Source organism: Contarinia nasturtii, unplaced genomic scaffold (genome assembly GCF_009176525.2).
Source record: "Contarinia nasturtii isolate CC-2019 unplaced genomic scaffold, AAFC_CNas_1.1 Cnas_scaffold_220, whole genome shotgun sequence".
Classification (NCBI taxonomy): domain Eukaryota; kingdom Metazoa; phylum Arthropoda; class Insecta; order Diptera; family Cecidomyiidae; genus Contarinia; species Contarinia nasturtii.
In genome coordinates this window covers 1,075,153-1,099,175 of record NW_022197577.1, presented here as the reverse complement: position 1 = coordinate 1,099,175, position 24,023 = coordinate 1,075,153, and the positions used below count along the sequence as shown (strand labels likewise).

At 35.5% G+C, this 24,023-nt stretch overlaps 3 protein-coding genes across 7 annotated transcripts; 2 read left to right on the top strand and 1 right to left on the bottom strand.

The window, feature by feature from the left end:
• Positions 1 to 257: 257 nt before the first annotated feature.
• On the bottom strand, positions 258 to 3,498 carry LOC116337052. 2 transcript variants are annotated; one of them, XM_031761343.1, is made up of 6 exons: positions 3,290 to 3,498; positions 3,058 to 3,207; positions 2,073 to 2,990; positions 1,829 to 2,009; positions 1,209 to 1,774; positions 258 to 633 (listed from the first exon to the last, which is right to left on the bottom strand). In XM_031761343.1, the coding sequence occupies exons 3-5, from the start codon at positions 2,885 to 2,887 to the stop codon at positions 1,223 to 1,225; spliced, it is 1,548 nt and encodes a 515-aa protein (XP_031617203.1). In that variant the 5' UTR covers positions 2,888 to 2,990; positions 3,058 to 3,207; positions 3,290 to 3,498; the 3' UTR covers positions 258 to 633; positions 1,209 to 1,222. The 2 variants fall into 2 exon arrangements, with proteins under 2 accessions (XP_031617203.1, XP_031617204.1); XM_031761344.1 differs by having other exon boundaries at positions 2,073 to 2,926.
• Positions 3,499 to 3,738: 240 nt separating this feature from the next.
• On the top strand, positions 3,739 to 4,988 carry LOC116336937 (coiled-coil domain-containing protein 43). Its single transcript, XM_031761169.1, has 2 exons — positions 3,739 to 4,057; positions 4,134 to 4,988. The coding sequence occupies exons 1-2, from the start codon at positions 3,896 to 3,898 to the stop codon at positions 4,602 to 4,604; spliced, it is 633 nt and encodes a 210-aa protein (XP_031617029.1). The 5' UTR covers positions 3,739 to 3,895; the 3' UTR covers positions 4,605 to 4,988.
• Positions 4,989 to 5,038: 50 nt separating this feature from the next.
• LOC116336935 (chondroitin sulfate proteoglycan 4) lies at positions 5,039 to 23,889 on the top strand. Of its 4 annotated transcripts, none has more exons than XM_031761165.1 (15): positions 5,039 to 5,133; positions 11,376 to 11,662; positions 13,101 to 13,297; positions 13,762 to 13,862; positions 13,938 to 14,061; positions 14,386 to 14,567; positions 14,647 to 14,854; positions 14,930 to 16,173; positions 16,338 to 16,497; positions 16,624 to 18,023; positions 19,269 to 19,422; positions 19,481 to 19,781; positions 19,889 to 20,251; positions 20,326 to 21,893; positions 22,156 to 23,889. In XM_031761165.1, exons 2-15 carry the CDS (start codon positions 11,602 to 11,604, stop codon positions 23,146 to 23,148), a joined length of 7,056 nt encoding a protein of 2,351 aa, XP_031617025.1. In that variant the 5' UTR covers positions 5,039 to 5,133; positions 11,376 to 11,601; the 3' UTR covers positions 23,149 to 23,889. The 4 variants fall into 4 exon arrangements, with proteins under 4 accessions (XP_031617025.1, XP_031617027.1, XP_031617023.1 ...); XM_031761167.1 differs by lacking the exon at positions 5,039 to 5,133 and adding an exon at positions 6,288 to 6,667; XM_031761163.1 differs by lacking the exon at positions 5,039 to 5,133 and adding an exon at positions 6,288 to 6,946.
• Positions 23,890 to 24,023: the final 134 nt, after the last annotated feature.

Sequence of the window (24,023 nt, the reverse complement as noted above, 5' to 3'; positions counted from 1 at the left end):
TAGTAGTTGTAATTTTTTCAAATGAAAGAAGTAATGTTACGATATGTGTGGCTAGTATGAGAGTTGATGTTCTTTCTTTTGATTGTCTTTGAATTTTTAGTCATAGTCGAGCAAAGAGATCACAAACCTTAAAAACCTGCATCGCATAAAATTCAACTCAGACCGGCTGCAATTATGAACTGTAAGACACCAGATTAAAAACACGACATTTTCTACACAAAGTAGTTACAATTTTATTTAATTAATTAATTTCGACATGATTTTTGAACTTGTTTTTTTTTTGTTTGCAATAAACTAAATGAAAATTGTTGATATTTGTCTCTTGACATATCTTGAGTCAATTTTTGCAGTCGTTTGATTCATTAAACCACTAAAAAGATGTTAATTTGACTGACTTCGATTCTGGGATGAATTCGTTCCATACGTAGAACAAGTATGGTCAATAGTAGTTGCGGTTTTTATTCAATGATATGAAAATTGTCTTTCGAGACGATTTCTTGAACTCTTTCAGAGTTGTGTGTATTCAATAATTGTTTTTGTTTTTGTGATAATAAAAATAAATGAAAATGGTTGATACTTATTGACTATCTTTCGATAAATTTAACATGCTTGTAGCTGTTTGATTTGAATACACACTCTTATATTGTAGGGATTACCCCAAACAAATTTTCGGATTTTTTTCTAATGTTACCCCAAAAGTAGTCAAAATGACTCCAAATGGATTAAATTATTATTTTGTGAACATAGAACTATTTTTCACAATAAAATTATTTTAAAACACCCAATAATGTACTGACAGTACTAATGTGGTGAATTTTACAACAGAACGTTTAAAAAATCTTTATGTCAACGAACGTTGTGAATAGTCCAACAATCGTTGTCGTTGTGAATACGTACAATATACAATGACATATGTATATTCACAATGACAACGATTGTTAGACAATTCACAACGTTCGTTGACATAAAGATTTTGTGAACGTTCTGTTGTAAAATTCACAACATCAGAGATGTCAGGGTGTTTCAAAAGTAATTCGTGCTTCCGTAAAACTTCAGAAAACAATATAAAAAATTTGACTATGAAAATTATTTCTTTGTTTACAAAATAATAATTTAATCCATTTGGAGTCATTCTGACTCCTTTTGGAGTAATCATGGTAAAAAATCCAAAAATGTGTTTGGGGTAATCCCAATAATATAAGAGTGCAATAAACAAAAAGTTTTACTTCGATCGAGGGATGAAGTCTTCCCGTACGTAGAACAAGACGTATGGTGTAATCTTCGTATCATTGATCAGTTGCTGCTGGATCTCTGTCATTGCGAATCGTCGTACTTCTTCTTTGCCATTGAAAATGTACCATGGGTTGATGGCCGGCTCGGGACGAAAGAACTTTTTTGTAACAGACTGACAACACTTCTGATATTGACATGGCGATGCTGGTGGTGGGTTGAGATCATTTTCGGCTGATCGAGCATAGACGATGTATTGACCTGAATTCGCTGTCTCACCAGTATGACTGACGAAACTAACCAAACGGTATTTGTGATTGGCCTTTTTATCGATGCATTCATTGCAGAAACAGTCGATTTTGAATGGTAAATCGACGGCACGTTCAATCTTTTTGTTTTGGTTGTCAAAACATTCCAATCGTACAATCATGACCGGTGGCAATGCTGGGTATGTCGTCAAATGTTTTGCTTCAGCCACTTGATGACAATTGTGACAATGATCCTTGCTGATACCAGTCAATATCACTTCAGCCATGCATGAATCCTATATCCAATAATTTTAAATGTACATTCACTTTTGATTCAGCACAATAATTACCCGAATAAAATCCTTCTGCAAAAATGGTCCGTTCACTTTGAAATCAAGCACGTCTTCTTGTAGTACACGTTCATCCTTGCATTGCATGCAAATTTCCTTCTTGACACGTTGCACCATGAAAAACTCGTGAACAAAGTCAAAGTTGAGCAATGAAATTACAGCTGAAACATCGTCGTGAATGCTAATTGAAAAATATAAAAGTTAAAATAAAAAAAAAAACAAAATTTTCAGTTCAAAATCTAACCTTTTAACCATGTTCGGGTTGTACGTGAATAAGTTCATGATGTCTTTGTTCACCGATCGAATGGCGTTCACCATGAACATCAAGAATGCATATGGATCATGTTCCGTTCCTATCTTGAATGCTGTTGAAATTGCATCCTTCAGTTTCTCTGGCTTGAATGGATCTCGGCACTTGTGATCTTCGTATCGGTGCAATTCGGCAAACATGAAGTGCAGTGCTTTGATCAATTCGACCTCATTTGACTTCAATTTGAGAACTTCAGCCAGTTCATCGGTTTCTGCTTTTGACCATTTGTCTCGATTCGATTCGAGTTTGTTGGTTGCATGCCATTTGGCGCATGATTCTGGTGTCAACTTTTCATGACATCCATGCCCGATGTATTTATCGCGTTCGCCACCGAGAATCAGTACATTTTTGTACAAATGATGCAATCCATGCATGAGTTGTGGCACAAAGCGTAATGCGTACAAGACGGCATTCATGTAACTGACATTTCCAACGTTTTTCAATACGGACGTCAAAAAGTCAGCAGTCAAATAGCCAGACCGTGTATCCTTATTCGGAAGCATATGATCAGGGAAACGATGGCTTTGACGATTTTGTGCGCGTTGCTCAGGTGTTATCTCATAAATGAGTTTCAGTTTGGCGATTTCACGTTCCAATTCGGCGTTGACTTCTGCTTGTCGTTGAAGATTGTGAAGGATCAAAATTTCCCGTTCACGTCGGGTCAGTTTGTTGTGATCTTTTCGATTCTTCGCTTGAATCGACTCTAATTCGGCCAAGAATTCTGGCGATCCGACTTTCGGTATGTCCATTGTTTTGCTTCGAATGTCTGCTTAAAATGACTCAAAGACCTATTTGCGAAATGCGACAACGAAAAAACGTTCCGAAAAATATGCCGAATCAACAAGTCACAAGCTGAAAATATAAAGATGCTGTTCACGTATTTCAATGTGCAAAAAAATGAAAACTTAAGATGGCTTACCGATTGGAACAATATGCACGATAAATTGACTGAATTTTTTTTAATTGTTGATTTTCCTCAATTTAATTGAATGGATTCGATGTTTTCAGCATTCCAAAAGTACATCAACTATTTTTGCAAGTGGATGTTTACCAAGCGCCAATTATATGACTAAAACATGAATATTTAATGAATGACTGTACTCTTATATATTTGCGTCTGCTGATTGTGCAAAATAATCAAAATGTCTTACCATACAAGCGTTCACATTGATCAAAGTTTTTGCACCACAATTTCACTTTAACTTCTTACAATACAATTACTCTTATTAATATATATATTTTTTAAATTAAATCGCAATTGGCTTTATTCTTCACTGAATTTTTTTTTCAGTTACATTGAAAATATACAAAAAAAAGTTCAATTGAATTGATCCAAAAATGGTCTGTATGTGTCGATGATCGGTGCAGTTGTGATGTCGTATGTCTCCCTCAATTTCGCTACTAACTGTTTATTAAAGCCGGTGTATGGCAGCACAAGTGTGTGGAATGCAATCGAACTAATGACAGTAAATAAAACCTTAGTAGGTTTCAACGGTACGTTGAAGTGTTTTCAAAAGCTTCACGTGGCGCCCTAATACAACGTGTGGATTTCAAACCACATCATTTGTCATACTCTACGGTACGACTTGTAAGACGTCAAACTGTCAGACTGAACAATATGTGCATTTATACATCGACCCACAAAAACTAACCTTTAATTTCGTAAATCTCATTTTAAATAGAATTCGTGTCACAATAAGGCACCTGAAAGAAAATCGGTGTTTGGGAGAAAACTGAAAATCCACCGACTAACAAAAATGTCCAACAAAGATGCATTCAATAAGTGGTTAAATAACAAATTGAAGAGTTTAAACACCGACGAAAATGTTTTTGGATCATACATACTGGGAATACTTGAAGGTGATGAAACAACGGATGAAAAATGTGAGGCTCTCGAAGGAATTCTATCTGCAATAATCGTACGTATTCAATAAAATACCAGGAGAAAAAATTCAATTTTTAATTTTTTTTTTAAATCAATTGTTGTCTTTGTAGGAAACTGACCTTGAAAATGTGATAAAAGAGATAACCGATGAATGGGAAAAGTGTGAACCAAAAAGCGATACGCCCGCAGCGGAAAGCGAAGATGTTGACGCTAAATTGGCACGATTATTAGAGACACAGCATCTAGCGACAACGGTTCAACGCCAATACACCGAAGAGGAGTTAAAAATTCGCGAACAAATCCTATCGCAATACAGTCAGGTCGAGTACGATGATGGCTACGATGAAGAAGTCGAAGAAGCGGCTGGCACCAGTTCAACACATGATAACAATGATCCGCTTTTGATTAAAAATACAAATGCCGCTGATGTTCAACAATTGGCCAAAGAACGACGTGAACAGGCCAAAAATGATAGTAAAGCCAAAAAAGAAAAAGACAAACTTGATCGCGAAAAACAAAAACAATTGCGCGAAGAGAAAAAAGAAAAGCGAAAAACTGTGAAGGGCGAACGGCGACGGTAGCGTGATTTTTTTCTCGTTTTTTTTTACTTTGGCATTAAACTCGAATCAAAATATAATTTTTCACCCCTTTTACGCGGTATTTCACTCATTAATGTGTGATAGACAGAAAGGACACGAAAAAAAAGGAACAGTGACTTGTGATTTTTACAAAGCAATTTCTGAGTAACTTTATAACACAACGTCATTCATTTACTCATATAAAAAAAAAATCAATCAACAACAGCAGCATTTTGAATTTAGTCGCAATTTGAGTAGAAACAGAGATAACATTAAGCTTATTTTAACACATTTACAATTAAAAAAAAAAAATGTTTGATTTGCCAACTGAACCGGATGAAATTGAATAAAAAAATAATAATATTGTGAACCAGATTTTGAAGTTAACCGTTGCATTTGTTTCCACCTAATTTTAATTCAATCAAATTCATCAATCAAGCGCAATGCAGAATTTTTGAGGCGATGTGGTTCCTGTGTCAAAAATGTATACATTTAGTCAAATACCGAGAGAAACATTTCATTTTCGTTGTCGGTAAGTACAAAAATGCAAATTGGGAAAGGTCAACCATTACTTTTAAGTGCTCTTTTGCGGTTAATTCAATTGCCGAATAGAAAACACTGATTTACAAAGCGAACATTGAAAAAAAAAATCATGTTCGTCTAATAGCCATCATAAATTGGCCTGTCTAAATTCAGTTCGGGGTATTTGGTTGATCTGTGGGAATTTTGTTCGTATTCTAAATGTAAACAACGAAGAAATCGAATGAGCAACGTATTAGAAAACTACGAGTTGATCGTAATTTTTATGCATGTTGAATGGGCAATAAATATACAACTCAATCAATGTTAATATGTATAGCCGGAACGGCTGTGTGTCACATAGTCAGTTTGAAAGTGAAGAAATACAGAACGGCACAGCCATAAAGACGCTTCAAGAAACAACGAATTAGAAGTAGGAAAATAAAAAAAAAACACGCACACATTCGTGTGTAGCCGAATCGGCACAGGCACTCCCCCGAACTGAAAGGAAACAAGCGAAGAATCGACAAAGAGCAAGCAACGAAGAGAATGCATTCAAAAAAGCATGCACATCTAACGCGCGCACCCAAAACGATGAAGATAAATCGATGGTTTGAAGAAAAAAGAAACACATATGGTTCATTGTCGCGAAAGTCACTCTTCAAGTTCATTTTAATTTCATGTTGTTTCTTTGAATTTGTCGTTTTGGAAAAAGATGCAGCACAACAAAAAATGCATAATGATCTAATCAGAGTTGGTCGGAACATTGTTTTTGTTTTTGTAATTTCTCGGAAATGTTGCATCTATCGTATTTGCAATCAAATTACTCTTTCAAATTTCACTGTGTTGAGTGAGGACCAGATGTCATACAGAATGCATATGCATGTGATCAACTGATCTTTGTTGAATGATCCCGGTCTCAACTAACCGTTACTTGTGTAAGATGCGTACACACATATGCCATGAACATCGACGCACCCTAAAAAAATGTGTTTCTCCTCTTTTCGTACTCCGCTCGGTTCATCATATGGTTCATTGTTTTAACAGCAACCGATCAAATATACGGTTTGTGCGCATGAACACGGCTCTCTCACAGAACACTTTAGCGTGCAGTCGATTTCTCTTGAAATTGTGTGTTGTCTTTAGTTCGGAGAAGTGTGTTGTTGTGAGTGTACACGCTAAATTTGGTTTCCACTGAAAATTGTATTCAATCGTTAATCGTATTTAAATTGGAACTATATGGTTATAGTGAAAGATCGATAAATTTTGCTTAATAAAAATCGAATTAAGTTTACCATAGTGTTTTGTTGATTCAATGGCATGAATGCCAATTTGTATTGATTAAGTCGACGCAAGAAAATTTCGTTTTGAAACAAAACTAGACCGGCGACGAGATCGAATTTAAGTGATTTTTTTGAAACGATTAAGAGAAGTCAGTCAATGACATTAATATGCATGACATACGGATGTGTTTGAGTTAAAAAAAATATGACGATCTGAAAAAGGAACAAAAACACATTTTAAGAGGATTCAAAGCCATCTCGAATGTGAGTGAGTGCATGAGTAAAGAGAGATTCGGCAAATGAATGATATCATACTAGAGTGTATACGCATTAAGAACAAATTGACTCTACGCGTCGTCTTCGTTGATTGTTTTTTTGGCTGCTCGTCTCTTAAGTGGAAAAGTATATGTTTTCGCGCATCGAACAAAACCCGACATTCATTCAGTTGCAAGTGATTATTTTGCGTGCGGGTTTTTGCTTCTTTTCACAAGAAAAATAAGAACGATTTCAGTTTTTTGCCGTGAAATCCAAATTGAGGTGCATGTATGTGTATGCCTTTTTTATTATTCATATTTTGTTTACGAGTTTTGTGCAAATAAGTCAAGTGTGTGTTGAACAATATAAAATAGAATTGTAGGCAACGATCTTGAATCCCGGTTGGGTGTAATACAGAAAAGCAGGCTGATAAAAATGAAAGAAATCAATTTTAAATCGATTTCATGATCAATTTAAATGCGAGAATTGTATTTTTGTAGTTCCAAAAGGTCTCAATTGAGCTGAAATCATGAGTGTATTTCTTCGGTTCGAAAATGTCGTGTCTTCGGCGCTCACGGCATAAAAAAGATAAATTGAGTCACTTTGTCGTAAAAGTTTTATTTATAAAACACACCAACACATCCCATTTTGAATCTATTCTGTAAATTGAATGAAATGACGAGAGAAAGGAAAAAAATCCCCTTCTGTAAAGCACCGCGGTTCTCGATTTAGAATTTTCATTTTCCACGATGTGTGTGTGTGTGCGGCACTTACGCTGAGAAAACGACAAAATAAACACAAAGAAGAGAAAAGTGATCATCGCCGTTGTTTGAATAAATAACATACGGGGAAAATTCAAGTGAAAACAAAATGCGATACGAATTCACTGCTTGCTCGAAATCGTTCGAGTCAATCCAAACAACAAGCATAGAGTAGTCACATAATACATATACCAAATGACATGTTACGTACATATCTTGGCGTCTCGATGATGCGGCGATGATTTATGACAGATGAAAAGTGTTTGATGTGTATGTTATGTCTATATGCGTTTTGATCCAGAGACACTTTCGAATTTTATGCGCCACAAAATACACAGGGTTATACTAAACATGCTATTTCACTATTTTTTTTCGTGAGCAGAAGAAATGAAGAGATAAATTGTATCAAACGTTTATTGGCCGCGAAAAGAGAATTTCTTCAATCGTTGGCAGGGAAACTCATCGCATTTGAAGATAAAGAAAATTTAACAAAAAAAACACACACATTTTTAGGATCTCATTTCGAATTTGATTTATTCAATTTTTTAACAAATCGCAATTTGGTGTATGTGTCGAATGAGTCGGAAACAATTTTCAACCATTCTGAAATGTCGCAATCAGAGCCGGGCACGAACAGTCGGTCGTTCGTTTGTAAGGTGAAATAATACTTTTTTCGATCGTTCGAAGAACAAAAAAACACTATTTTTGCTCGTGATTTGAGTATAATTTAATAAACTAGGTCCGCCGGTGGTCGAAAATCGAATTCTGAAAAAGGCAACCTAGATTATGCGCTGTGATATAATAATGCGTAATAATTGACGCTATTTTAGATAATATTTTTTGGGTAGCGAACATCTGTATTGCCACTATTTTTCTCATCGAATCAATTACAACTCTGCACCCGCACACTGATATCTCTTATCATAAATCCTTCCACACTCGCCATATTTCTATACTTATTATAGTTAGTGTGAAGTGATATGGGAACATTTCAATTTCTTCGAACGATCGACTGACCATTATTAAATTCAACTAACGAACGACCGACCACAAAAATGGAAAAAAAAACTTATCGATCGTTGATGTTCGTGCCCAGCTCTAGTCGCAACTAAAATGACTCAACATTGTCAATTTTTTGTTTTCATCGATTCTTTGTCATAGAAAAAAATATTAGTTTCTCACAATGAAATATAAAGCATAACACGTCGTCACGTTTTGTATTAATATGTTTTCGGGCCCAACGAAATATGTGTCATCATTTTCATCGCAATTGAATCGAAGTTACTCCGCGTGCCTCACGCCACACCACAACGCAACGAATAACGGAAATCGTACACAATTTGCATATTTATCATCGATTTCAATACCTTAACCAGAAATTAATGAACTGTTAAAAAAAATTCGTTCGATACTTATTTTTGTTTTTACTTATACAAAGAGATACTTTCAGCCATCGTGACGAAAGACTGCTACACTTTAAATATTGTTTTTCAAACAAGATTACGATCAAATGGGACCTTTTTCTGTGAGACAGAAAGAGCGTCATGTTTGTGCGAGTTTCCCATCGAATAACCGATATTTATTGATTTTTTTTATTTTCAGTTTTTTTTTTTATTTATACATACATTGATGTTTTTCGTAGTAGGAAGCGTTTGTATAAAACCAACTGTCAATTAAATTTAATTAATTTTCGTATGGATTTCGATTTCTTCAGTTAATACTCAATTTGTGCGATAAGACTCGGTTTTAATTGAATTTTAATGCTCACAATTAAACACATATAAATTGAAGACGGTGCTTATCATCGTTGAGTCAATTACGCCCTCTTCCATTAAATTAAGATTCGAATGGAGTTGATGAGCACTTATCACATCATTTCCATCATCTACTTATTCGATGTAATTGGCTCATGCTCACTGAGTTGCACTGAATGACTTTGTCCATTTCGTAAGAGTGATCGTTGTCGAGAAGCCTGTAATGATACAGCACTTGCTTGCATTAAATCCGATGCAATCTAATTATAATTTTGCGCATATACGAAAAAAGTGTCATTTTTGTTTGTCATTTAACCAGTCTGGTACATAGTTTCTTTGCATAAATAATTTCTTTTTCTCTCTCTCCAAATAAGTGTATAATTCTGAATACTCCATTACACCGTTAAAACCCATAAAATTAATAATAACTGCTCGCATATGCCCGACTAAACGGTACACCCGTAGAAAATTGATTTTTCGTTGTTGTTGTCGTTGCGGCTCAGTCTCCTTTGATCCGTCCTGTTTTTTTTTTTTTTTAATTGAAAGGAATTGTACCGTGAGTTGCAATAGTCTAGTTTGTTTGTTCAGTGCTGAGATGCTGTAAAGAAAACGCAGGGAAAAATGATGGGATCATAAAAGTAGAGACAGTATGTGTGTATATACGTATAAAAATAAAAGCGATCGCATCGAAAGAGGCTCTTGTTGAGTCGCCACATCGAGTAACGTAAATTAAAAGTGATGCTTTGCGTTTATTTGGTGTGAAATTGTTGTGCATTTTCACTTGGCGCGGTTCGTCTAAACAAAATGCGACATGAAAATGTTCCCTTTGAGACACACACGAGATATGGACGTGGAGCACAAGATTGACGATGTCTTCTTCATGAGAGGCATGTAGAATGTACGATGGAACGACTTAAAGAGAAAAAAAAGAAGAAAGCACTTTCCAAACTAAACATTCACGGTTAAAAATAGCAATAGCATTGTCGTTTTAGATGCAAATGCCCATAAAATGAAGTAAATGAAAACAAAAATAAATTGAAACTGACAAACGATCGGCTTTCTTCTGGTTTGAAATCTCCTCGTTATAAACGAAGGAGCCGTTGGAGATTGTGTCGGAAGCATAAATCGCCGTGAAGTTAGAGCAAAAAGACGATTCCACTTTCAAAATCTTTCTTCATTTTTTTTTTGATAATTTCAATTTGCTAGTTTCCATCTCGAATCGGAATTTCAGGCGATTTTTTGGTGAAAATTCAAATTAATTTATAGCAAAAGTATGCCTGACCCATATGCTCTATTTTCTCTAAATTAATCGAAAAACACATGTTCAAAAATCGCGATCAAATTTCTTTTTTGTTTTCTCAATTAAAATTTGTGATTTCAAAATATCAAATCAGTTCAAGAAACGCAGACGCACCTAAATCGAAGGTCAAAAATTTCCTTATGCGATCTATCTTTAGTTACATGTGTCATCAGAAGATAACGCAAAAAAATCGTGTATTCAATTCCAATTGAGTCATTTAAATACTTGATTTGCATAAACAAATTTAATGGTCTTTACACACTTAAAACCATGCTTCACAGACCATTTGGGATTGGCTAAAAAGCAATTAAGCAATGCATAAAATGCAAATCAAACTACCATATACACAGAATGAAAAAAAACCTACGGTTGCAAGACACTCATTGTTGTTGTTAACTCGTTAAGTTGTTGTAAAAAGTCCGAACAAAACAAACATCCTATGTAAAATAAATACACTCGATATTGTATTACATATACAGAGATAATCATGAAATGCCGATGAGGCGCTCACATTTGAACACATGTTGTACGTTCACTCTTTCGTTATTCCCATTTAAAAAACAACAACCACAACATATAAACATGGTGCACGCACGCATGTTTGTATCCGCATTTAATTAATGGATCTCAATACACATTTTCAGAAGCAATAGAATCTAAATTGAATCTAACGATGTGAAATGTACAAATAAGCACTAAATCTATTACAATTAATTTAATCTATAACAAGGGACATTTTCAGTACTGGGGAATTGTTAAAACCATTCCGCCTTTTTGCCCATAAAACCATCTTTTATGCTTTAACAGATTTCAATGTATCTAAAATTTAGATTTATATCTAAATTGGAACGAAGAAATATTAAATTAAGAATTTGCCATTTTTATATTCTTATTATTAACAGATTTAACAGCGAAAAAAACTAACTACACTACACGCACTCCCCAGCGATTCGAAATTACTACGGACTGTAGCGTACATTGAGAGAAATAAATTTGAACCCGACGAACATTTTTTTCGTCTCGAATATAAATCGAAATCGTGCAATGGAAAAGAAGAATGCAATGGTGTAATGAACAAGTGGAGTTTTTATGAATTCGCGCAACACATCAGTAGTAAGAATATAAGCAATGGATTACTTTTTAACGATTCTATGGATTTGCTCAATTACTTCGGTGGGATCGGCTAAAGGTGAGTGGAAAAAGTTCATCGTTTTTATTTATAAATATCTATAAGCATGTGTGTGTGGGGGGAAATTTCCTACGCTCAGTTAGGGTTTTTTGAATAGAAATATCCCCTAGAAAAGGTGTCTTCTTGAGGTAATTTTTGATGATTTTAACCAAAACCAGTCTATTACGAACACAGTGATAATTTATTGTTAATGAAACAGAAAAAAAAACATGAACCGCATCAACATTGACCGGTGGGCGCTGGTATCGAAGATTTTTTGTTGAAGATTCAACGAATACGACATCTATTAAAATACATAAAGATTTTTGTTACTAAAGAACACACTGACTCTGATTTTGTGTGTCCGTTTGTATTGCAAATTCTGCACTCAGTCGTCAACCGAAGCTGCTTGTACAAAATTTACAACACACACGCATACACAGAATCGGTGTCAGTACTAATACGTTTGCAATACAGCTATATAGTTCGCTAGAGCTGTGTCAAGACAGCAGTAGTAACGAAAATCTTTATTGTCTTCAATAGGTGGCGTATTGTTGAATTTTAAACAAATATTTCCATACAAAAAGTGCTTCATCAGCGCCCACCGACATTGACATCTGCTCAAGGTGATATGATAAAGCCATTATCTTTTTTTGGTTTGTAGCACATTGAACATTGAATGTGTCTACGACGCATAATCTCATTTCTTGAGTCTATTGAGAAAGTAAAAATTGCAATCTTTCAGTGATATTCGGACAACTGAATAAATAACTAAGAACTAACTTTTTAATACACATGACAATGTTACACAGTTCAATGTGTGTGCTTTTTTTCTGGCTAATCAGGAATAGTTTGTGTAGAGAGACTGACGAAGCGCCTCAACCAAAAAATATAGAAGGTGATCAGAAATGTAGTGTTTTAATAAATGAATTACATTGCTTTATAAAAGAAGCGTATAACTTTCCTGAACTAACTCTCGATTGGGTTCATCAATACATTGTTATCGAAAATAATATTAAAGAGTAAGGAGGGGTTAGGGAGTCAAAACCAATCGATAGAGGATAGAGGATCAAAAAATACCTTGAGTTTGGGGGGTGTTCTCCACTCTAAGGCCGGTAAGGCAAAAATTTTTAGAGAAAAAAGTGCAAGCCTTCATAAGGAAGATAGGGAGGGACCAGGAAAAAAATTATAATTCCAATCGATAGAGCGTCAAAAATTAAGAATGACACTTCTTTTCATTTTAATTCCAAAAAGCCTAACTGAGCATTGGAAATTCCTCCCATATGAGAATGTATGTCTATTATGTAAAATTACTATTGCTAGATTTTATTGATGGAAATTTCTTTGGAAAGGCACTTAAAGTTTTTTATTAGGAAAAATTACATAAAAGTGATCAAGATGATGCTATTTATAAAGGAAAGTTCAACATTCTAATTTTTATTACCTTTTGAATTTGCAGTTTCGTTTTTTGGAGACAGTCATGTGGTGATGCCATTGCAAGAGGCAAAATTATCTACAAATTTACGCCTTCGTTTTCGAACACGTCAAGACAATGGCCTTTTATTCTTGGCTGCCGGTCGAACTGATTACTGTTTACTTAGCATCGACGATGGCCGAATCAAGCTGCAGTTTAAAATCAACGAACATTTTACAGAGGTGGATTTTATATAACTTTCTTTTCGGCTTTACATGAATACACTAGTCGACGGCTACTTTTTCGCTCAATTAATTATGGCAATAGAAATGAGATCGAACTCCGAATGAATTTCCTGAAGAATTTTCGGAAAAATTTCTATTTTAATGAGAAATGGTTGTTTTGGTGAAAACACAAACTCTTTCGCCATGCAAATTCAATTGATTAAACCGAAAATAAACCAATTGCATATTTTACGTTTGTCAAAAACGACTGCCGTTCGGTGTTATCGAATCAGAGCTGTTATTGGCGACGTGCCGGCACTTATTACATGTAATTTTTCGTGTGCCGCACCTCTGCAGTACCAATATCAGCTCTGTATCGAATGCACAACCAAAGTTTGAACTTTAAAATAATTTACTGTCTCATTCTCTTAATATGAAAAATATGCGTGGATTGTTAATTAAAATAAACCAAATGCTTATAGGTATGGTCACCATTAAAAGTGAACGATTTGCAATGGCACGATATCTCCTTTCAGCGATACGATACGAACGTAACGATCCAAATCGATGAGCCAATTATAAGGTAAACATTTGATATTTAAGGTAATTCAGAAATGATTTAACGGTAACCGATTCTCTCTCCTTTTTTTTGCTCTAGAAAAATGTTGCCGCCACAGACTGGTGAATTGAATGTGCATTTCGGTGTATTTTTCGGCGGTTTGGGTGACTACAGTGAAGCCTATTTAAATTCAGTGGATAACTTTCGAGGATGCATGTCAGATGTACGTAAGATAATGGCGCACGATTTAACTGCTTTTTTTGTTCATTCTTTAGATTTCATTTCCACTTTAAATTTATCACGTATCTTCGAGTATGTTTTTTTTCGGTTGTTTATTTTTAGCATGCGAGCATTTGTGTTTTTTTTTTTTATTCTTCTTTGAATCAATGTAGATCTGCAGAGTTCAATTTGCTATTTTTAGATCATTGTACTAATTAATTACTGTTTTTTAACCGTGACATTGCAGTCATTCAAATAATATGATATCATTTTACATGTTTTATTTCCCCGAGCGCATATATTATTGGAATGCTTTATTTTATTTTAGGTATTTTATAACAACATAAATGTGTTCAAACGGGCCAGAGAGCGAACATCGCATGTGTCGAGCGTACATGTTTTGTGGACTTGTAGTTCGGAATTTGACGCTGATCAGCATCAAGGGATTAGTTTCGTACGTGACGATTCATTTGTCATGATTGCTAAGCCAGCCGTTCATACCGGCGAAAGGTATCATTTTGAATGACAGTGATTATGATTTATACAGAGTCAAGAACAACAATTTATAATTCATTTTTAACTTTTACAGTTGGAATATGGAATTGAAAACAATAGAGACGGTTGGCATGGTTCTGTATAATAGTGCCGCCGATTTCATTGCACTGGAAATTGTAAATTCGAGAATACGATTTTTAGTGGGCAAAGGATCAAATGCAGTGGAATTGGTATCCGAACGAAATATCACCGATGGAAAGTGGCACAATGTTTCCATTTCATATAGCCCATTTCTAGTTGAGGTATGATATTTTTACTTTGGGCCCTCTCGATTTTATCAATTTTCACCATATTCGATCAATTTCCCCTCCCCTCAGTTGGTCGTCGACGAAACAGTACACAGTGCCACATTTGCAAGCAAAAGCAGCAATATATTGGAGATTGGTGAAGAATACTTTGTCGGCGGCTTAAGCAGTTTTCGGCAGAGAAAAGCAACGCAAAGAGGACTCAAGGTACAAAGTTTCAGCGGTTGCATTCAAAACTTGATGGTCGATAAGCACGCCGTTGGATTTCCGCACATGAAAGTGACTCATGCCGTTGAAGTAGGTTGTGTCTGGGCATACCCATGCTTAGAAAAAGATCCATGCATTTCAAGTGGTACATGCCAACAGCATGAACATGATGACTTCATTTGCTATTGTGAGCAGGCATATTGTATAAAAGCTGATTTTAATGATCATTACAAGCTGTTCACGCGCATCGAAGAAAGAGAATTGTTATCAGTGAACCCATTGCAGTTACTCGAAGGCGATAGCATTTTTTTATCGACATCAGCGATCGATGTTTTAATCGATTACACCAAACTTGGTATAATGGAAGCTGGAATCGTATTTAACATTGTTTCGCCGCCAAAACATGGTAAAATAATGATCGCATCTGAGGGTGGCGGCAATAATACGGTATCAGGCAAAGTTTTTTCGTTGATCGAATTGAGTACGGACAAAGTGAAATACATGCACAACGGAGACGAACAGTCAAACGACCACATGACCATCGATTTACAATTTATATCATCAAATCGTGAAGTTATCCCTGAAGCACTTTTTGGAAAACATCGATTCGTTTTACATGCCAACATAACACCGGTTAATGATGCCCCAGTGCTTCGCATGAACTCAAATAAAGTGTTGAGATTGACACAGGGCATTCCGAAAATTATAACACCGGAATTGTTAACAGCAGACGATCCGGATAGTCCACCGAGTTCATTGCTGTACTCAATCGTAACGCCAATCGAACCCGATTCACCTGCACACAATGGGGTGATTGAAGTTTCGGGCAAAAAGTCAAACACCTTCACTCAAGAAGATATTAATCAAGGTGTTGTCACTTATTTGGTGAATAGTCAAACGGCCGATGACAAATCATTCGATTTGACCATACAAGTTTCGGATGGAATGGAAACTAGCGAAAAAGCATATTTGCCGATTTCAATACTTCCACTGCAATTGCGCATGATTAACAATACTGGAATGGTCTTGGTTCATAAATCCGTTGCGTTTATTACACCATGCAATCTTTCATTTGTTTCGAATTCAGACGATGACAACATTGATGTTAAGTGAGTTTTCTTTATTATTATCTTTTTGCACTTCTAATTTGGAGGAACAGAGCTGTTTTAAAAATAGAAATACCGCACTCCTTCGGTGCCAATAACAGCTCCGTCTCCAAATCATCAAAAAATTCTGTTTTTCATATTTTTAACGCAAATTCATCGATTTACAGATATACAATAGTGAAGCAACCTCAATTTGGTAACATTCAAAGACTTCGAGCGGTTGATTCGTCTTGGATAAATGTCGATTTTTTCACAAGCAATCAAATACAGTTGGGTCAAGTTCGATACATTCATAACACGGATTTCCCAGTTCATGATGATTTTAAGGTGGGTTCGCTTTCGAAAGAGTCCCTTTTTTTCCTTTTACGCCAAAACCTTCTTTATAAATAAATCGACGAATTTCAAGTCCCTTCTCAAATAATAAAAAAAAATCCCATTTTTCTTTCATTTTAGTTCACCGTATCGTTTGGTCCGATAAAGAGCAACAAATACGATTTTCGTTTGACATTCACCAAACTAAAAATCGGCATCCAAATTCAAAACTCGCTGCAAATTAACGGAACCAAAGAAAAAACGATCACCAATTCGAATCTTTTCCATCAAACAACACCATTACAAACATTTCCCCGAAATATAATCTACACCGTAATCACACCGCCGCGATATGGCTTAATCTATGTGAATGGTTACCCGGAGTATGCAAAAGAAGGTGATTCGTTTACGCAACAAGACATTGACAAGCATTTGATTCGATATCGAACGTATCAAACGTGTTACTCGAGTTTTATTGATGTCTTTGAGTTTGTTATATCAGTTCCCGAATGCGATGACGTATTTGGTAGCATTAAAATAGTTTATAATCCACCGGAGGAACTATCAAAAATGCTATCTTATCAAACTCGTGAGTTGATTCATGTTAAAGAAGGTGATCGAGCCCAATTGAATCGAAAACAATTCGAAGTATTGTTCAACAAATTCAATTTTCTAATGTTAAAGTTATCAGTTCCACCACGAAATGGTGTATTATGCAATGTGAATAGTGAAACCATGAAGGTATCACAAATCGATTCATTTTCATTGGACAAATTGTATTTGGGCGATATTTATTATTGTCACGACGATTCGGAAACGACAACCGATTCAATGTACTTTTTGGTAATGTCCGATTTGAACAAAGATTTTCAATATGTTTGTGAGATTCTGGTCGATATAACACTGGTCAATGACAATGCACCGTATAGACTGGACGATAAAGTTTTTCATGTAGTTCGAAATAAGAATAAAATCGTAAGTCCCGTCGATCTTCGTTTTATCGATCCCGATATCAATACGAATGCTATCGACATTATTTATACGAAAATCAATTCGTCGACCGTTGAATTTTGTAATGCTGGCTCTGGTCGATCTTTAAGCGAATTCACACAAGAGGATATTGATCAGGGCAGAATTCTACTGAAACATTTGGACAACACGGAAGTGAATCAAGTTTCGTTTGTTGTGACTGACGGACAGTTTCAAGTGCCAAGTAAATTTGATGTCATTGCTGCCGATCCATTCATAAATATTACGGAGAAAAATGCAACCGTTGTACAAGAAAGCAAGTATATTTTAATCAAAATGAGCGATTTGGCGATTGAAACGAATCTGAATATTATTCCGGATGAAGTCGAGTATACGGTGCTTGAGGGACCAAATTATGGCGTTTTGAAAATTTTACGACGGAAATTCAATGGAACTATTATGGCTAGATCCAATAATAACATAACTTCGGTGAAAAATTTCACACAAACCGATGTCATGAGAGAACGGCTCGTTTATTGGAATTCGGACGTAGCGTCGATGGATAAAATCAAGTGAGTTTTTCATTGCTTTATTTAGATAAACTTTTTTAATTGAGAGAAAAACGACGTTTTCTTATTGATAACGATGTCAGATTAGTTTTTTTTAATTATCAGAAAATCGTAAATTTCCATGTTACTTTTCCGCACACACCTAGTGTGAAAGGGGAAAGTATTGCAATAGGTCAAAATTTACGAAACTTCAAAAACATGTTTTCTGGACGTTTCTGAGGTCAGAGAACCCGAATCAGGCCGTTTTGAGCATGGTTGTTGTGGGTCTGTTCCACGTCGTACGTCGTACGTCGTACGTCGTACGTTGTCCGCCGTACGCAAAATTTGTCCATCGATTTTCTCACCACCCAGAAAAGTTATTTGAAATCTGACTTCACGGGATGATTTGGGGTTCCCAGGAATAGAAATCATCAGATTTTGAGCGACTTTGGTTAATGGAAAAAAATTCCATGCCTGGAGTGATACCTATGAAAAAGAGTCCAATTTTCGTCCAAAAGTCATACTTAATGTAGACTTAAACACTCAAAAATATGTATTGGGGGGTTTTTTGGTACGAGAAAACCGAATCCGAGGTTATTTTTGAAATACAATCAATTTTTGATACAGTTTCCTTAAAAAAATCTCAAAAAATTGAATTTTTGTATGGGAGCCATTCCTGTATGCTACCTTAATGACGTGAAACTTTGCACAGACTATTTTTTACACAAAAAAATAACATTCTGAAAGTTTGAAGAGATTTGAATTAAAATTAGGGGTACCTCCCATACAAAATTTTCAATTTTCGGCTCAAAAACGAATATTTTGTATGGGAGGTACTCTTAATTTTGGTTGAAATTCCTCCAAACCCTCCAAATGTTATTTTTTTGTGAAAAAAATAACCTGTACAAAGTTTCACGCCATTAAGGTAGTATAGTTAGTTATGAAAAGTGTTTCAAAAATAATTTTTATGGCAAAATTAACGTCAGACATATATTTTTATAGTGTTTTGTTAGAAAATGAAATACTTTCAAATGTCGTACAAATGGGTTCATCATGAAAGTGTGAAAAATCTTTTCTCGAGTACTTCTGTTATTAAATAAAAGAATATTTCGATGCCAAAGTTGAGGGTTTTTGGTCTCGAACTTTACGCCGCTTGAAAGGCTTGAAAAATCGAACAAATATTATTTTGAACTTGCTTAATAAAATACGCAAATACCACAGTGCGGAAAAGTTCGTCTTACTCCTGTAAGACTCTTTATTTATCCATAGGTATCGAGTGACAGCCAAAGGAATCTCAGCGGAGGGAGAGATAATGATTCGAATTTATCCGCCAGCTTATTGGGATCTACTTCAAATTCGACGAAACAAAACTCTGTATGTGGAAGAGTCCACCAGTGTCATGATTTCACGCGATATTTTAGAGGTAAAAAACGAGACCATGCAGGATTTTTTGGTTATTTTTCTAATCATTTCACTTTTAGATCGTGCATCCAAATATTTCGCCTGGCGACATAACCTATTTGGTAACGTCATCGCCGCAGCATGGCTATTTGGAAATTCAATCGATAACCTCTGATGATGAATACAATTGCAAAGTATTCGATCAGTCGACAATCAATTCGGAGAAAATGTTTTATATTCAAGCTGGTGTGAATCAATCAGTCGATCACTTCATATTTGATGTGACGAATGGCATAACTTGGCTGCGAGGGCTAATGCTAAAAATCGTCATTATACCAGAGAATTTGTACATTCAAACTCAAAACGTTTCGGTTGAAGAAGGTAATTTTTGTTCTCTTAAGCTTCATGTTTTACTTAAAAATCATTGCAAAATAATTCACATGAAAAAAATATATTTCAAAAACCATTCAAATTGAATTTCCCTCCAGGAAAATCATTGAAACTAGAGCCAATGGATATGGTTCCATATTCGGATTACTATCGCGGAAAGATCCTTGAGTATCGAATTTTACAGCAGCCATCATTTGGTGATGTAAAATCGGAAACGTCGAAAGTCAATCGTTTCACACATAAGCAGTTGGAAAGTGGTACAATTTACTACATCCATGACGGAAGTGAAAATTCAACAGATGTCATTCGCTTGGTGGCTGTTTCACGCAACAAGGAGAGTGTGCCATTTGATTTCTACATTACGATCATTCAAGTAAACGATGAAAAGCCACAAGTCGTAACAAATACAGGTCTACAGATGTGGGTTGGCGGAAGGTCGCCCATCAAAACTACGGACTTAAGTAAGAAAAAAATCATTTTGATAAAAAACTGATTTTTTTATTCCAACTAACTCTTTTTTTCTTCTTAATTTCAGTGGCACAAGACTACGATACACCATCCGACCACATCAGGTTTTTGTTGGTAAATGTAGTTGGTGGTGTTGTTGTTCATCAAGATGACGTCTTTAGCATGCCATTGACAAATTTTACGCAATATGAAATCAACGAGAATCTCGTATTTTTCCATCATACATCGAACAAGCTGAATGGTCAAATCGACTTTTATGTAACCGACGGCGATCACAGTAGCCCAGAGCAAACATTGTTCATCACAACGAATCCGGTGAATTTGGAGCAAATCCACAATGAAATATTGCACGTATTTCCATTGACACGAAAGCAAATAATGCCAGAGCAATTGAAATTCAAATGTTCCGATGAACTTCGCGATGTCATTTATGAGATAACAATAAATCCACAATTTGGTCGAATCGTTTATGATCACACAGACAATCGAAGTTCACAAGAAGTCAGTGAATTTACCCAGCACGATATAAACGAAGGGCGAATTGTTTATGAACATACACATCCAACCGTTGAGCTGAAATCAAATGATTCATTTTACTTTGATGTGAAATCAAAGTTTGCCAATAGTTTGATCGATCAAATATTCAATATTGAGATATCGGTGTCATCGGGTGGTTTGGTGCGATTTTTACCGGTAAATCGATTGAATTTAGATGAAGGTGAAAAGGCACCGATTAAATTGGATTTGTCAAAAGTTGTCGAGTATTTAACGACTCGAGCGGGAATTCCATCGCCTGAATTATTCATTGACATCTATCAACCGGCACACGGTATAATTGCGCCAATTGATGGTTCACGAAACTTAAGCCGAGTCTCTTTAGATGATTTTATTTCCGAAAAAGTTTACTATTTGCATGACCATTCCGATACCATCGAGGATAAAATTCGATTGTCGGTGTATTTACAACAAGGCAATATATTCCTGTGCAATCTAACGATTCCTGTTGTCATCAATCCGATCAACGATCATGAATTTTATTTGGTCACACAATCACCGCAGATGACAATAATCGAAGGAGAAAATCGCACGATAACGAAAAAGGAGCTATTGACTGAAGACGCAGATACGGGACCGGCTGACATTATTTATGATATCATAAGTGCACCCACCATTGGAATTTTGATGAAAATTTCAGACGAAGGAATTGCACAAGACATTATGACTTATGGCAATCGATTTTCACAGTTGGACATTAATGAAAATCGAATTCTGTACGTTCACAATCATTTGCCACAGCTGACGACATTTTATTTTCGAGTTTCTGACGGAAAATTTGCACCAGCGTCGGAGATTTTCAATTTAAAAGTAATACCGGTCACTGTTGGGCCAGGAAACGAAAAAGACCTGGTTTATATGCAACAGGGTGCAAATACAACGCATATTCGTGAGACACATTTTGCAGTTGATACAAACGCCGATCGCAATCGACTGGTGTACAATGTTACCGATGCACCAAAAAATGGTGTTTTGCTGTGCGAAAATCGACAAACGAGCCGATTTACATACAATCAATTGGTCAACAAGAAAATTGTTTACTTTCAAAGTGATATGTCAAAATCGAGCGATAAATTCATGGTAAATATTGGTTTTAGAGAAAGTATTGCTAGTTGGGGCAGAGCTGTTATAGGCACCGACGAAGTGTGTGGACTGTTCCATATGATCTTTCAAGTGCCGAACCTGAATATACAAGAGAGAGAAGAAGACACATAAGAAAAGTACACACACCTCCACGGTGCCCAAAACAGCTCTGCGCCGGGAGATAGAAAAGTTTTCAAAGTACTACTAAAAATAACCTAATAAAACAAATTCCATTTTCATTTCAAAAATAAAAATTCAGGTAACAGTGTACGTTCCGGATACGAGTCAAGGAATACTCGAGAACGTCGAGGTGAAAATAATCGTCGAGCCTCTAATCAAACTCAATGGCATATCAATTGCATCAGAAGATAAAATCCGTTTAACAACATCGTTCATGGACGAGAATCCCTATCAAATGAAATTAAATCGTTACAATCCAAAAATAGTGATCACCCGAAAACCGGATCATGGAAAAATAAAGAAGATCATTCGAAATACAGGCGATCTAGAGCATTCAAATGATAAAGACATATCGTCATTTACATACAAAGAGCTGAAGAGTGGTGTTATCTATTTCATTGCTCGCAAGCTACCCGAAGACGTCGTCTCAGTGAATGATTACTTTGAATATGCTCTGTATGTGAAGCCATATCAGCCAGGCCAATCGTTTGTTTCGATTGAAATACACAAACTGAAATCACAACTAGTCGATAGTATTGATAAGAATGACAATGTAAATATTGCATACGAAGCATCATGGACGATAAATTACTTATTTTTAATCGCCACATTGGCGGCAATGTTTGTTCTAGTCTTAGTTTTGATCGTCTTTTTGAGATGCCATTCGAATTCAAAGGCAAACAAAAATAACATCGACAAAGACTATCCGGCACTGCCACGTCCGCCCGATTTCATGAACATCAATAACAATCGCATGTATTCACCATCGGATGGCGAAGACTCGGTGACAACATCACTGCCTGTGCTTAGCAGTATACCACATTGCAAAGTGATTCCGATCAATAATGTCGACGATTCAGAGTCCGACGAAATGATCGACCTGAATAATGTAAGTGCATCACAACAGCTCCATCAATTGCCGTGCTATTCACCGTACGGAGATGAACAAGACGAATGGAGTTCATCGTGTGATGTGGCCAACGAAGTCAATTACTCATCGATATTGCAACCCACATTACAGCGACAACAACATTCAAACCCGCTTTTACGTCGCAATCAATATTGGGTGTGAGGGGTTTCGATATATTTTGTAGCCAGTTTTACAATGTTTTAATTTAAAATTTCATATTTTTTTTTACAATTAATAAGATAATTTAGTTAGGAAAAAAATCTACTTAAATCATCTTTGCCATTGAGTAGTATTTTTTGTCGAAAAAAATAATATTACGATTTTTGAATCGTCTTTCATTTTAAATTTAATTCAGCGTGTGAAGACAAATGGAAAATAAATTCATATTTATTTAGAGCTATACAGATCATAATTGAAGCATTAGGATTAGAAAAACACATTAAAAGTCATTTAGTTTTGAAAATGCGCATTTTTTGTGCACGTAAATATGGATTAAGTTCACTAGATCTTAAAATATTAAAAAAATAGTTGGTTTTCTCATTAAAATCGAAATAAGTGCGTTTCTTTGTTAAAATTGAATATACACCAAATCAAATTCTCCAACGTGTCAAATTGTAGTTTGAATTTGAAAACTCTCATGTGTAAATCGAAAATTAATTTAATAAAATTAAAGTGAACTTGAGTTAAAATAAAGAGGCTTACGTACGCAAGCTGACTTTTCCGCATGGAACCGAAATTTTGGCAGAGTATCATTATTTCCTGCTGCTCAGCATATAACTGAGAGCTGAGTAATGCTGAACTCGTACGGCTAACGCATACGAAACGGTTGCATATTCCCCTTTCGCTTCGTATGTGCTGCCGTTGACGTGCGATTTAAATGATTTTGTATGCAACAACACAAATACATTTTTATCACAAATAAAATTATCCATATGGTTTACACCTCGAAATATTTTCAAATCAAATAAAAAACCAACATTCGAAAACCTATTTATCATTTTATGAACGTATTTTTATTTAGAGAATGTATTGCGTGG

Excerpts from the sequence above, each read along its gene's own strand:
- LOC116336937 (XM_031761169.1), top strand. The coding sequence starts at position 3,896 with ATGTCCAACAAAGATGCATTCAATAAGTGGTTAAATAACAAATTGAAG. Across the intron at positions 4,058-4,133 it reads GAATTCTATCTGCAATAATC|GAAACTGACCTTGAAAATGT; the intron begins GTACGTATTCAA and ends TTGTCTTTGTAG.
- LOC116336935 (XM_031761165.1), top strand. The coding sequence starts at position 11,602 with ATGGATTACTTTTTAACGATTCTATGGATTTGCTCAATTACTTCGGTG. Across the intron at positions 14,855-14,929 it reads ATAGCCCATTTCTAGTTGAG|TTGGTCGTCGACGAAACAGT; the intron begins GTATGATATTTT and ends CCCTCCCCTCAG. Across the intron at positions 16,498-16,623 it reads CAGTTCATGATGATTTTAAG|TTCACCGTATCGTTTGGTCC; the intron begins GTGGGTTCGCTT and ends CTTTCATTTTAG.
- LOC116337052 (XM_031761343.1), bottom strand. The coding sequence starts at position 2,887 with ATGGACATACCGAAAGTCGGATCGCCAGAATTCTTGGCCGAATTAGAG. Across the intron at positions 2,010-2,072 it reads AACCCGAACATGGTTAAAAG|CATTCACGACGATGTTTCAG; the intron begins GTTAGATTTTGA and ends TTTTTCAATTAG. Across the intron at positions 1,775-1,828 it reads TGCAGAAGGATTTTATTCGG|GATTCATGCATGGCTGAAGT; the intron begins GTAATTATTGTG and ends TATTGGATATAG.